Raw genomic sequence first — 15,671 nt, 5'->3', positions numbered from 1 at the left:
GGGCCCAAGTCTTTTACCGCAAGTTCCCCCGAGACGTGATCGACGATGCTCTCCACCGCATCTCCTCCACTTCCCGCTCCTCCGCCATTAAGCTCCGCCCCTCCAATCGCCACCAAGACAGAATCCCACTGGTCCTCACCTACCACCCCACCAACCTCCATATACATCATATCATCCGTCGTCATTTCCGCCACCTCGAAACAGACCCCATCGCCAGGGATATATTTCCCTCCCCTCCCCTATCAGCGTTCTGAAAAGACCACTCCCTCCGTGACTCCCTCGTCAGGTCCACACCCCCCCACCAACCCAACCTCCACTCACGGCACCTTCCCCTGCAACTGCAAGAAATGCAAAACTTGCGCCCACAGCTCCCCCCTTACTTCCTTCCAAGGCCCCAAGGGATCCTTCCATATCCGCCATAAATTCCACACACATCATTTACTGCATCTGCTGCACCCGATGTGGCCTCCTCTATATTGGGGAGACAGGCCACCTTGCGGAATGTTTCAGAGAATACCTCTTGGACACCCGGACCAACCAACCCAACCACCCCGTGGCTCAACACTTCAACTCCCCCTCCCACTCCACCAAGGATGTGCAGGTCCTTGGACTCCTCCATCGCCAGACCATAGCAACACGACGGCTGGAGGAAGAGTGCCTCATCTTCCGCCTAGGAACCCTCCAACCACAAGGGATGAACTCAGATTTCTCCAGTTTCCTCATTTCCCCTCCCCCTACCTTGTCTCAGTCACAACCTTCGAACTCAGCACCATCTTCCTAAACTGCAGTCTTCTTCCTGACTTCTCCGCCCCCACCCCCACTCCAGCCTATCACCCTCACCTTTACCTCCTTCCACCTATCGCATTTCCAACGCCCCTCCCCCAGGTCCCTCCTCCCTACCTTTTATCTTGGCCTACTTGGCACATTCTCCTCATTCCTGAAGAAGGGCTCATGCCCGAAACGTCGATTCTCCTGCTCCTTGGATGCTGCCTGACCTGCTGCGCTTTTGCAGCAACACATTTTCAGCTCTGATCTCCAGCATCTGCAGTCCTCACTTTCTCCCAAGTCTTTTACTACCATCCAGTGGTAACTGCACCAACTGCTTCTCAAAAGGGACCAGAACCAAGGTCATACCTTTAACTTACAATAGTTCCCCAGTGTAAGTTCTCCCCCGGCTGAGGTCTTGCGCAAACTTGAGAATTGGAATTCCAAACAAATCTTGTTAAAGACAGGTTCTGCATCCATAGATACAGCTGCACCATAGGAACTGTATGGGAACTGGGTGACTATTTAACCAAACATTTGGAGGTCACTAAGTAATTTAATCATTCTAACCCACATGTCTCAGGACTTTTCAGGACCTTCAGTGCACACTCCTTTGGTACCAGCCCACGAAATTTCTTACTTACGTCAAGCCTTATAGGACTCCTATGTTGTATCAAGTCTATATACCGGCAGCAACTAGAGTGGCTAGCTGGCCCAGATCCTGAAGGAATATTTAGGCACTTGGCCAAGAATCGGCTTTGTTGTGGGTTATGTTGTGGACTGGCTCAGGATCCCTCTATTCAAGATATGCCCTGTATGAGGCTCTGCGATTGCCTACACTCAAGTGGTATTCCCCAAACTTAATCGAATAAAACTGGTAGCATCTCAGAATTAGAGGAGGTTTGGGGTTGCAATATTCCTTAAGCAACTCGGTCAAATCTTGGAAGGATTTAGTGTCTGGTGCCTCAGGGAAAGGTAAGTCCCATATAATTGAAAATGCTGCAGGTTCACAGCAGTTAGAAGGATTAATCATTGCTTTACATCTGCCCCAGTGCCGTTTGCCAGGAAAAAGTATTGCATTCTTTCCACATACTGTGCCCAGTCATTGACAGCAGGATCAAACGGGTCAAGTTTCCCAAATAAAGGCATGATGCCAGAAATGCTTATCCTAACTCAGGATGACCATTACAAATAAATATTTTTCAGGCATGTCCAGTTTTCTCCTGTCATTATTAAATTAACTGCACAGAGGGCGATATCCCGTCACCAAGTCACCCTTTATTTACTTGCGCAGTACACTGACTGTGGCCAACCAGCTCAGAGTTCCCTGAACTGAGGAGACTCTAAGCTCCTGGTTATACCTATTTTTCTAATCAATCTGTTCAGCAATGTTATTCCATACCTCTGGAGCAGTTGGGTTTTGAACCCAAGATTCTCAGGCCAGCGGTATGAATACTACTACAGTATTTGCCACAGAGAAGGCTGATCTCCTGGCTATACAGATCTCATCTTAGTTTCAGAACAATGAGAAGTTTGTAAGTGTAATTAATTCCTGCAATGCTCTCGAGCCAGGTAGCACTCAAACCTACAATCTCCTGATCAGTAGACAGGCGCATTATCCATTATGCCACTTGCCCCATGCTCTCCTGTTTATATTGGTCAACCCAGGGCTTTACTAATTAACTGAGGTTAACAACCCCAAATAGGATTTCGTAATCAACAAGATCCAGCTGATTCCAATCACTACAACAAGCTAAATATTTTAAACTCATAGAGTCACAGAGATCTACTACGCTGAAAAAGGCACTTTGCCCCATGAGGTCCACCTGAATCAAAAACAGCCCCTTAAACTAATCTAATTCCATTCTCCAACATTTGGTTCATTGCCACCTTTGACTTCAAATTGCAAGTGTACGTCTAATTATTCGAATCATAGAGGTATACAGCATGGAAACAGGCCCTTCGACCCAACCCATCCGTGCCGACCAGGTTTCCTAAACTGGACTAGTCCCATTTGCTTGCATTTGGGCGATATCCCTCTAAACATTTCCTATCTGTGTACTTGTTCCTAGGGATAAAACCTTGGCTATTCATCTGAATATAATCCTCTTGATCTTATAAGCCTCTATAATGTCACCCCTCAGCCCCCTACAGTCAAGGGGAAAATGTCCCAGCCTATCCAGCCTCTCCTGATAACTGAAATCTTCCAGTCTTTGTAACATCCGTATAAATCCTTCTGCATCTTTTCCAGTGTAATAGCATCTTTCCTATAGCAGGAAAACCAAAATTGTATGCAGCACTCTAAACGTGGCCTTACCAATGTTTTGTGCAGCTGTAACATGACGCCCCCCAACTCCTATACTCAATGTTCTGACCAATTAAGGCAAGCATGCTAAATGCCACTTTCACAACCCTCTCTACGTGTGACACCACTTTCGAGGAACTATGTACCTGCACCCTGGATCTCTCTGTTTGACAGCACTTTCCAGGGCTTGTCTATTAACTGTCTAAGCCTTGTCTCATCAAAATGCAACACCTCACACTTATCAGCATTTGTGGGCGGCACGGTGGCGCAGTGGTTAGCACTGCTGCCTCACAGTGCCAGAGACCCGGGTTCACTTCCTGCCTCAGGTCCCGGGTCTGTGTGGAGTTTATTCTTTCTGTGTCTGCGTGGGTTTCCTCCAGGTGCTCCGGTTTCCTCTCTCAGTCCAAAATGTGCAGGTTAGGTGAATTGGTCATGCTAAATTGCCCATAGTGTCAGGTGAAGGGGTAAATGTAGGGGAATGGGTCTGGGTGGGTTGCTCTTCGGTGTGGACTTGTTGGGCCGAAGGGCCTGTTTCCACACTGTAAGTAATCTAAATCTAAACTCCATCTGCCATACCTTGGTCCACTAGCCTGGTTGATCAAGATTCCATTGTACTCTGAGATAACCTTCCTCACTGTCCACTATACCACCAACTTTGTCATTTACAAACTTACTAACCATGACTCTTTTATTCTCATCCAAATCGTTTCCAGAAATGATGAACAACAGTGGACCCAGTACCAATCCTTTTGGCACACCACACAGACCTCCAGTCTGAAAAATACTCCTCTACCTCTGTCTCCAAATTCATAGATGATAGAACATTACAGCGCAGTACAGGCCCTTCGGCCCTTGATGTTGCGCCACCCTGTCATACTAATCCGAAGCCCACCCCACCTACACTATTCCATGTACGTCCATATGCCTGTCCAATGACTATTTAAATGCATTTAAACTTGGTGAATCTACGACTGTTGCAAGCAAAAAATTCCATACCCTTACTACTCAATTGGCTAGCTCTTCCTTGATCCCATGTGATCAATTCTTACTAACCAGTGTACCTTCTTGAAGCCCTTCCATGTAGACAATATTTACTGCCCCATCCTCATTTATCTTCTTGGTTACTTCTTCAAAAAACTTCTCTTTGGCTTTTCCTTCAGCCTTTCTCAAATAATGGCACAACATTAGACACCCTTCAGTCTTTCAGCATCTTACCCATGGTTGTCGATGATAGAAATATCTCAGCAAGGGACCCAGCGATTTCTTCCCTAGGGAAGAAATGTCCTCTGATATACTTGATCAGGTTTCCACTGATTTATCTATCGATGCGTTTTAAGACCTCCAGCACCACCTCCTGCAATGTGGACTCTTTGAAAGACATCACTATTTACTTCCCTGGCTTTGTCTTTGTCCATGGTAAATGCTACTGAGAAATATTGATTTAGGATTGCTCTATGCATAGCAAACCTCATTGATATTTAAGGGATTCTATTCTTTTATGCCCTTTACATACTTGTATAGAACAAAGAAAATTTACAGCCCAGAAACAGGCCCTTCGGCCCTCCAAGCCTGAGCCAATCCAAATGAACTGTCTAAACCTGTCTGTCAATTCTTAAGCATCTGTATCCCTCTGCTCCCCACCTACTCATGCATATGTCCAGACGCATCTTAAATGAATCTACCGTGCCTGCCTCTACCACATCTGCTGGCAACGTATCCCGAACGCCCACCACCCTCTGTGTGAAGTACTTGCCATGTGTATCCCCCTTAAACTTTCCACCTCTCAATTTGAAAGCATGACCTCTCGTTATTGAATCCTTCATCCTGGGAAAAAGCTTGTCTCTATCCACCCTGTCTATACCCTTCATGATTTTGTAAACCTCAATCAGGTCCCCCCTCAATCTCCTTTTTTCTAGTGAAAATAAACCTAACCTACTCAACCTCTCTTCATAGCTAGCACCTTCCATACCAGGCACCATCCTCGTAAACCTTCTCCGCACCCTCTCCAAAGCGTCCACATCCTTTTGGTAATGTGGCGCCAAGAACTGTACACAGTATTCTAAATGCGGCCGAATCAATGTCTTGTACAATTTTAACATGACTTGCCAGCTCTTATACTCAATACCCCGTTCGATGAAGGTAAGCATACTATATGTCTTCTTGACCACTCTATCCACTTGTGCAGCAACCTTCAGGGTACAATGGACTTGCATTCCCAGATCTCTGTGCCCATCAACTTTTCCCAAAGCTCTTCCATTCATTGTATGATTCGCTCTAGAATTAGACTTCCCTAAATGCATCACCTCACATCTGTCTGGATTGAAAGCCATCTGCCACCTTTCCGCCCAACTCTCCAGTCTATCTATATCCTCCTGTATTCTCTGACAGTCCCTTATGCTTTCTGCTGCTCCACCAATCTTTGTGTCATCTGCAAACTTGCTGATCATACCAACAGTGCCCTCTTCCAGATCATTTATGTATATTACAAACAACAGTGGCCCCGATACTGACTCCTGTGGAACACCTCTGTTCACTTTTCTCCATTTCAAGAAACTCCCTTCAACTATTACTCTGTCTCCTGTTGCTCAACCAGTTCTTTATCCACCTAGCTAGAACACCCTGCACACCATGTGACTTCACTTTCTCCATTAGTCTACAATGGGAAACCTTATCAAATGCCTTACTAAAGTCCATGTATATGACATCAACAGCCCTTCCTTCATCTAACAACTTGGTCACTTCCACGAAGAACTCTATCACGATCTTCCCTGCACAAAACCATGTTGCCCATCACCGATAAGCTCATTCCTTTCCAAATATAAAGAGATCCTATCTCTCCGTACCCTCTCTAGCAACTTTCCCACCACTGACGTCAGGCTCACTGGTTTGTAGTTACCAGGAATATCCCTACTACCCTCCTTGTACAGGGGGACAACATGAGCAACCTTCCAGTCCTCCAGCACCTCACCTCTATTTAAGGATGTCACAAAGATATCTGTCAGAGCCCTAACTATTTCTTCTCTCTCCTCCCTCAGCAACCTGGGATAGATCCCATATGGTCCTGGGTATTTGTCCACCTTAATAACCTCTAGCATACCCAACACATCTTCCCTACTTATGCCAACGTGTTTCAGACTAATCAAACTTCTATCTCTAATCTCAAGATTCATCATTTTCCTCTCGTCAGTGAACACTGATGCAAAGTAATCATTCAGAATCTCACCCATTCTCTCAGGTTTGACACACAGCCTTCCTTCATTATCTTTTAGTGTACCGATCCTTTCTCTAATTACCCGCTTCTTATATAAGAATAAAATGCTTTGGGGTTTTCCTTAATTCTGCTAGCTAAAGCTATTTCATGACTCATTTTAGCACGTTTGATTCCTTGTTTAAGACTTGTCCTACTGTTCTGATATTCCTCCAGGGCCTGTTCTGTTCTCAGCTGCCTAGACTTTATGTACACATCCCTCTGGGCTAGTCGTACAATTTCTCCTTTCATCCACTGTTTACGAATCTTGCCCTTCCTATCCTTTGTCTTCAACAGGATATGCCTGTCCTGCACTACCGTTAATCTATCTTTGAAAGCCTCCCACATCTCAAATGAGGACTTCTCTTCACATTTCCACATTTCCCAGCTCCTGTCTAATCTTGATATAATTGGTCTTGGCCCAGTTTAGCACTCTTCCCTTAGGACCACTTTCCTTTATCTACAAGTATTATAAAATTTATAGAATTGTGGTCACTGTTCCCAAAGAAATCCCCTACCGCAACTTCTACCACTTGTCCTGGCTCGTTCCCCAATACCAGGTCCAATATGGCCCCTTCCTTCATCGGACTGTTGACATACTGCTCTTGAAAACTCTCAACGCTTCGTACAAATTCTACTCCATCCAGACCTCTGACAGTAAGTGTATCCCAGTCAATGTTGGGAAACATCCACTACCCTATTGCCTCTACATCTATTCATAATCTGTTTATCTATTTATTCTTCTACCTCACGTTCACTGTTGTGAGGTCTGTAAGGCAGCCCCAACAATGTAACTGCACCCTTCTTATTTCTGAGTTCCACCCATAATACCTCACTAACCAAGACTGCCATAGTGTCCTCCTTTAGCACAGCTGTGATATCGTCCCTGACCAGCAATGCAACTCAACCCCCTCTTTTACTTCCCTCCCTGTCCTATCTGAAATGTCTACACCCTGGAACATTCAGTTGCCAATCATGATGCCCTTCCTTCAACCAAATCTCTGTGATTGCAATAACGTCAAACTCCCAGGCATCAATCCAAGCCCTAAGTTCATTTGCCTTACACACTATACTCCTTGCATTAAAGTAGATGCATTTCAAGCCACCAGTTCTTTTGCGCTCACCTGCTGTCTGCCTATTCTTCCCTTTACTAATGCTATCTTCATAACTCTTACAGTCTTTACCTCACTGCCTACTTGTTTTCTTTTCTGGTTCCCAGTCCCTTGCCACATTAATTTAAAACCTCCCTAACAGCAGTAGCAAAAACTCCCGAAGGACATTAGTTCCAGTCTGGTTCAGATGCAGACCGTCCCTTTTATAATAATCCCACCTTCCCCAAAACCGGTCCCAATGTCCAACAAATCTGAACTCCTCCCTCCTACATCTCTCAAGCCACATGGTCACCCTGCCTATTTTTTCATTTCTACACTGGCTAGCACGTGGCATTGGTAGTAATCCCAAGATCACTACCTTTGAGGTCCTCCTCTTTAACTTCTCTCCTAGCTCCCTGAATTCTTCTTTCAGGACCTCATCTCACTTTCTACTTATATCGTTGGTGCCTACATGCACCAAGACAACTGGCTGTTCACCCTCCCCTTTTAGAATCTCTACAGCCGATCAGTGACATCCCTGACCCAAGCACCTGGGAGACAACATATCATCCGGGAGTCCCGTTTTCGGCCACAGAACCGCCTATCTGCTCCCCTCACAATAGAATCCCCTGTGACTATGGTCCTACGAGACTTTTTCCCGCCCTTCTGGACATCAGTGCCCACCACGCTGCCATGATCTTGACAACTGCTGCCCTCCCCTGGTGAGCCATCTCCCCCAACAGTATCCAAAACTGTATACCTGTTTTGAAGGGAGATGACCGCAGGGGACACCTGCATTGCCTTCCTAATCTTTTTCTGCCTTTGGTCACCCATTCACTGTCTCCCTCAGCAATTCTAAGCTGTGGTGTGACCAGTTCACTAAACATGCTATCCACGACCTTCTCAGCATCGCGAATGCTCCACAGTGAGTCCATCCACAGCTCCAGAGCCGTCATGCGGTCAAACAACAGCTGCAGCTGGGCACACATCTTGCAAATGTAAGAGTCAGGAACGTCAGACACGTTCCTAAGCTCCCACATCAAGCAAGAGTCACATGCCATGGGTCTGAGGTCCCCTGCCTTTGTAAGCTTAGCTTTATATGAACCAAGTAAAACCAAACAATGCACTTGAATAAATGAAAAAGAAATAAGAAATAAAAGCCTTACAGGGTCTTTTTCTTCCGGTTAGAGGAAGGGGGCAGGAGGGAGATACTACACGTGTAATATCTCTGGTTTAGCCATTGCCCAAATATAAATTAAGCCCTTACCATCCCGGCAGCTTCACTCCTCCTCCTCTCCTCGCCGCTCTGGCAAAATGGAGGCCCGACTCCCAAGGTAAGTCCCTTTTTATGTGGGAAAACTCACCCTTCCCGGCAGCCCTTGCTTCACTCCTCCTTCTCTCCTCGCTGCTCTGGCAAAAATACTCTCTTTGCATTCTCCTTTACCTTAACTGCCAAGGCTATCTCATGTTCCTCTTTTTGCACTCCTGATTTTCCTGTTAGGTGTGCTCCTATGCCCCCCCTATACGCCTCAAGGTATTAATTTGATCCCAACTGTCTATACCTGACATAAACCTCTTCTTTTCTTTTGGCCAGAGCCTCAATATCTGTAGTCATCCAGTATTCCCTATTCCTGCCAACTTTGCCGTTCACACTACATGTTGGCCCTGAACTCTTGTTATCTCACTTTTGAAAGCCTCCCACTTGCCAGACGTCCCTTTACCTGCAAACAGCTCCCCCACCCCAGTCAACATGTGAAAGTTCCTGCCTAATACCATCAAAATTAGCATTGTCCCAATTTAGAACTTTAAATTTTGGTCCCAACCTATCCTTTTCCATAACTATTTTAAAACTAATAGAATTATGGTCGCTAATTCCAAGTGCTCCCCCACTAAACCGCAAATCATTTGCTTTGCCTTATTTCCCAAGAGCAAGTTGGGTTTTGCCCTTTCTCTCATAGGGCAATGTAATATTGATTGAGAAATTTGTCCTGAACATAACAAACCCTCCCCATCCAAGACCTTAACACTATGGCAGACCCAGTCTATGTTCAGAAAGTTAGACTCCCCTGCTATTGCAATTTTATTATTCTTACAGCTATCTGCAATCTCCCTACATTGTCTTCAATTTCCCCCTGACTATTGGAGGTGCTTTTAGTACAAACATGTCCAAATGATCACCCACTTATTATTTCTTGGTTCCACCCATATAGCCTTACTGGACAATCCCTCAGGAATATCCTCTCTAAGTACTGCCATGATAATTTTCTAATCAAAAATGTCACTGTCTTCCTCCTCTTTTATCCTTCCTGTCGCATCGGTACACCGGAACATTGAGCTGCCAGTCCTGTCCCTCTCTCAACCACGTTTCTGTAATAGCTACGATATCTCAGTCCCATGAACTGATCCATGCTTTGAGTTCATCTGCCTTACCTCTTGCATTGAAATAAATATAGTTGAATTCATTACTTCCCTCGTTCCCTGCTATGGTGTTGCCTGCCTTATCAATTTAACTTGCTTTTTTTAAACATTTCTTGTGTCTCACTACTGTCTGTGATCCTAGCTCCCTGTCAGAGTAGTTTAAACCCTTCCGAATAGCTTTACTAAGCCTCACTCCAGGTTATTAATCCACCTATAGTTCAGGTGCAACCTGTCACCTCTCCCCAGAAGTGATCCCAATGATCCAAAAACTTGCCCCTATACTAGCTCCTCAGCCATTATCTGCCTTATCCTTCTATGCCTACTCTCAGTAGCATGTGGCACCAGGAATTATATAGTGATTATTACCCTCGAGGTCCTGCTTTTTAGCCTCCTGCCTAACACCCGATGTTCACTCTGCCAGACCTTATCCCTCTTTGTACCTATGTAAGTAGTAGCAATGTGTGCAAAGACCTCTGGCTACTTGTGCTTCCATTTGAGAAATAGTTGCAAACATTCTGAGACGTCCCTGACCCGAGCACCGGGGAGGCAACACACCACCCTGGAATCTCACTCATGTCTGTAATAATGCCTGTCTATGCCCCTGACAAGAGAGTTCCCTATCTCAATTGCTCACTTAGACTTTGCCATACTCTTAAGGAAAGCAAGTTGTGATGACCCAGACCTGGCTGTGCTGCTATTTCCCATAAGAGGCTATTTTCCCCAACAGTCTCCAAAACCGTATACTTGTTTGAGAGGGGGATAGTCACAAGAGACTCCTGCGCTATCTGCCAATCTCTCTTGGCAGACATCCATCTATCTGACTATCTTTGTGACCACCTCACTGAAATTATTTCCTATCACACTCTGTGCCTCCTGTGTGTCCTCTGTGTCCAACTGCAACTCCAACCAATCCATGCAGCCTAAAAAGGAGCTGCAACCGAATACACTTCCTGCACACAGTCGTTACTGCTCCCTGATCTCCCACATTTGACAGAGGAAGCTTACTACTCCAAAGACTGCCATCTCTGTCTCTTTAGCAACTGGTGCACTTAGAAAATAAAAAAAAGCCCTACTTTGCTCTTAACGTAATTCTGCTTATCCTCCTCAACAAAGTCCTTAAGTCAAAGTGCAGGCTTAGGTGAATTATCAACAGTGCTGTGTCTGCAAAGCAGCCCCTCTCTAGAATGGTTGATGCAAGTCTTGGTGGTCAATTGTGAAAGTAATTACTTAAATATTTGGAGGATTACTGCCTCTAACACCTTTAACAGGTAGTGAGTTCCAGATTCCAACCACTCTCTGGGTGAAAACATTTTCCCTCTAAACCTTCTGCCCATTCCCTTCAATCTATGTCCCTGCTCATTGATCCCTCCATCAAGGGGAAAAGTCTTTTCCTGTTTACCCAGTCTAAGCTCCTCATAATTTTATACATCTCAATCATTTTCCCACTCAATCTTCTTGGCTATAGGGGAACCGACCACGATCTTCATATCTGAAGCTCTTCAATCCAGGTAGCATTTCCTCTGCAACCTAGTACGATTGCATCCCTCTTACAATGTGGATTCCAGAACTGCGTATAGTATTCTGGCTGTGACCTAAGCAATGTGTTATACATTTTCAGCATAACCCCCCTGCTGTTAAGTTCTGCGCCTCAGCTAATAAAAAGGCATGAATTAACCACTTTATCTGCCTTTCCTGATAAGGAACGGATGTACATGCACAGCAAGGTTAACTACATAGCTTGAGCAGGTGAGAGGTTTTATGTAAGCAAAATACTGCTTCAGGTAATAGTTATCACATTACCTTGTATGGCAGCATTGATTATCATTCAAACATTGATTATTGAATTACAAGGTTTTGAGGTTACTATGATTTTTAGAAGGGGATTTTTTAAAATTCTAAGTTCTGTGTTTTGGTGTAAAAATTGGATTAGGTGCCAGAGGAGAAGCAGATGCCCAGAATATCACAGTGTTGGCAATGTGGATGATCGAACACCCAAGTACAGAAGAAGATAACGAGCCACAGTCTGCAATCACTACAGATTCATGCCTTGGAGCAACTGCTTCAGGCAGTGGTGATAAGTCGAGAGATCAGGGCTATTTCCAGTCACCTGGAGAAATACCTTCTGTTGATGCCACAGAGCTGGAGGAAGGGTTCAGTGAAAGGTATGTTTGTGACTTTTGATATTTAAGGTTAGGTAATTTTAAAAACTTTAATTGGACAGTTTTATGGTTATGTGTTATAAAATTTGCTCCGAAAAGAGCATTCGGTACCTTAAAAGTGTTCTTTAGACAATTGATAAGCCTTGATGTTCAGATAACATACTATGCCCACCATCAACTACATTTTGCAAAGTGTAACCTTAAAACCGTATAACAATGTTGATTCTTCTTAGCATAAAGATCTTCAACAAAATTTTAGAGACCTGCATAGGAACATGGGGTTAAGAAGCAGGCTTTCAACACTTTAAGCCTGCTCCACCAAAGAACAAAATCACTCATTCTTTTGGCCTTTGTCATGACCCATTAGACTATCAGACTAGCACTTAAGAGAATGATGAAGCCTTATTTCACATATCAAACAAGTTGAGTGTTCATTTACAAGTATCTTACACTGAGCTCACTTGTATAAGATAATTGCATGCAAAGAGTAAATCCTGGAATCTTGCTGAAACTTTGACATGTTTTTCTATAAGGATAAAAGCCAAGAATTACAATGTTCATTAAATGTTTGGATCTCCAATGAATAATGTTTCATGTTTTTTGCAGCCCAAATCAATTGGATCAAGAAGAAAGTGGTTCATCTACCAATATACCTTCTTCCAGAAACCGTTCAACTGTAACTAGAAGGCAAAAGTTTGAGGTAGCAGCTCGAACTCTGTTAGCACGTGCAGGTGATTCAAACGTTCATGCACCAAACCTACACCTTAAACATTTCCTGGTGTGCTTGGCTATTCCCCTTTCTGAAGAATGCTGGCTAATGGTGTCAGTTAACCTAGAAAAGTTGAAGTACAGAGTACAATTTGATTGTTTGCATTTGTGACAACATGGAGGTGAACTTCTCTGTTAATTAAACCAAACACCCAGAAAAGCTCATCTCATTTCACAATCTGTTAAAATGTGAGTGACAGAGAACTCCCAAATTCCACTATTTAAAGAAAATAGCATCAATTTATTATTTAATTCTAAAAGTGAACAATAAACCCAGGTAAATAGTGCGGTGAAGAAGGCATATGGCGTACTGGCTTTTATTGGTAGAGGAATTGAGTTCCGGAGTACTGAGGTCATGTTGCAGTTGTATAAGACTCTGGTGCGGCCACATCTGGAGTATTGTGTGCAGTTTTGGTCGCCATACTATAGGAAGGATGTGGAGGCACTGGAACGGGTGCAGAGGAGGTTTACCAGGATGTTGCCTGGTATGGTAGAAAGATCGTATGAGGAAAGGCTGAGGCACTTGGGGTTGTTTTCATTGGAGAAAAGAAGGTTTAGGGGTGACTTGATAGAGGTGTATAAGATGATTAGGGGTTTAGATAGGGTCGACAGTGAGAATCTTTTTCCACGTATGGAGTCAGCTATTACAAGGGGGCATAGCTTTAAATTAAGGGGGGGTAGGTATAGGACAGCTGTTAGGGGTAGGTTCTTTACTCAGCGAGTCGTGAGTTCATGGAATGCCCTGCCAGTAGCAGTGGTGGACTCTCCCTCATTATGGGCATTTAAACGGGCATTGGATAGGCATATGGAGGATAGTGGGCTAGTGTAGGTTAGGTGGGCTTGGATCGGTGCAACATCGAGGGCCGAAGGGCCTGTACTGCGCTGTATTCTTCTATGTTCTGTGTTCTAAACAACTTTTCACAACCCTTTCTCTTGACTGCTTACTATCTGCATGCATCTCCATAACAATATGCTGTTCCAATAAATCACTAATTAAAATTACATCAACTTAATTTCAAAACCACAGTCACTCTCTTATGTGTGTTCATTCTTTCGGCTGAGATTGTCCCTGGGTGGTCGTCTTTCCTTTTACTGCGAGTATGTTTCACATGAAAAGGTACCTTTGATAGAAAGTGTTGCCTAATTTCTTGGAGAGCAAAATGTTAGATGGGCAATTAGCTCTCTCTACAGCAGTTGCAGCCTGACCAATTTTCAAAATGTCCACATTCTTATACCCCCAACATCAGACCGTGTCATTGGATCGATGTTGACAAAACATCGGTTTTAGTAGACTGGAGCATAATTTAAACATTGGTTAAATTTGAGTTAGAACATAGAACAGAGAAGAATACAGCGCAGTACAGGCCCTTCGGCCCTCGATGTTGCGCCGATCCAAGCCCACCTAACCTACACTAGCCCACTATCCTCCATATGCCTATCCAATGCCCGCTTAAATGCCCATAATGAGGGAGAGTCCACCACTGCTACTGGCAGGGCATTCCATGAACTCACGACTCGCTGAGTAAAGAACCTACCCCTAACATCTGTCCTATACCTACCCCCCCTTAATTTAAAGCTATGCCCCCTTGTAATAGCTGACTCCATACGTGGAAAAAGATTCTCACTGTCGACCCTATCTAAACCCCTAATCATCTTATACACCTCTATCAAGTCACCCCTAAACCTTCTTTTCTCCAATGAAAACAACCCCAAGTGCCTCAGCCTTTCCTCATACGATCTTTCTACCATACCAGGCAACATCCTGGTAAACCTCCTCTGCACCCGTTCCAGTGCCTCCACATCCTTCCTATAGTATGGCGACCAAAACTGCACACAATACTCCAGATGTGGCCGCACCAGAGTCTTATACAACTGCAACATGACCTCAGGACTCCGGAACTCAATTCCTCTACCAATAAAAGCCAGTACGCCATATGCCTTCTTCACCGCACTATTTACCTGGGTGGCAACTTTCAAAGATCTGTGTACATGGACACCAAGATCCCTCTGCTCATCCACACTACCAAGTATCCGACCATTAGCCCAGTACCCCATCTTTTTGTTACTCTTACCAAAGTGAATCACCTCACACTTAGCTACATTGAACTCCATTTGCCACCTTTCTGCCCAGCTCTGCAGCTTATCTATATCCCGCTGTAACCTGCCACATCCTTCCTCACTGTCTACAACTCCTCCGACTTTCGTATCATCCGCAAACTTGCTCACCCAACCTTCTAACCCCTCCTCCAGGTCATTTATAAAAATGACAAACAGCAATGGTCCCAAAACAGATCCTTGCGGAACACCGCTAGTGACGGCACTCCAAGATGAACCTTTGCCATCAACTACTACCCTCTGTCTTCTTCCAGCCAACCAACTTCTAATCCAAACCTCCAACTCACCCTCAATGCCATACCTCCGTATTTTCTGCAGTAGTCTACTATGGGGAACCTTATCAAACACCTTACTAAAATCCAAATACACCACATCTACCGCTTTCCCCTCGTCCACCTCCTTAGTCACCTTCTCAAAGAATTCAATAAGGTTTGTGAGGCACCCTTCACAAAACCATGCTGACTATCCTTGATCACATTATTCCTATCCAGATGTTCATAAATTCTATCCCTTACAATTCTCTCTAAGACTTTGCCCACAACAGAAGTGAGACTCACCGGCCTATAGTTACTAGGGTTATCCCTACTCCTCTTCTTGAACAAGGGAACCACATTTGCTAGCCTTCAATATTCTGGCACTACTCCTGTAGACAACGAGGACATAAAAATCAAGGCCAATGGCTCTGCAATCTCTTCCGTTGCTTCTCAGAGAATCCTAGGATAAATGCCATCAGGCCCAGGGGACTTATCTATTTTCACCCTTTCCAGAATTTCCAACACCTCTTCTCTACATACCTCAAAGCC

At 44.5% G+C, this 15,671-nt stretch overlaps 1 protein-coding gene across 6 annotated transcripts in view; it reads left to right on the top strand.

Moving 5' to 3' along the window:
• herc1 (HECT and RLD domain containing E3 ubiquitin protein ligase family member 1) overlaps positions 1 to 15,671 on the top strand; it is a 483,062-nt gene that overhangs the window by 275,211 nt on the left and 192,180 nt on the right. For all 6 annotated transcript variants that reach the window (XM_087981970.1, XM_087981969.1, XM_087981967.1 and 3 more), the window contains exons 42-43: positions 11,757 to 11,988; positions 12,592 to 12,716. In XM_087981970.1, the coding sequence (XP_087838096.1) occupies positions 11,757 to 11,988; positions 12,592 to 12,716 (357 nt within the window). The remainder of the gene's footprint in view (positions 1 to 11,756; positions 11,989 to 12,591; positions 12,717 to 15,671) is intronic.

Source organism: Chiloscyllium plagiosum, unplaced genomic scaffold (assembly GCF_037043375.1).
Source record: "Chiloscyllium plagiosum isolate Xiang-an unplaced genomic scaffold, Cpla_swu_hap1 HiC_scaffold_42, whole genome shotgun sequence".
In the NCBI taxonomy this organism is placed as follows: domain Eukaryota; kingdom Metazoa; phylum Chordata; class Chondrichthyes; order Orectolobiformes; family Hemiscylliidae; genus Chiloscyllium; species Chiloscyllium plagiosum.
This window is presented reverse-complemented; position numbering and strand designations above follow the sequence as displayed.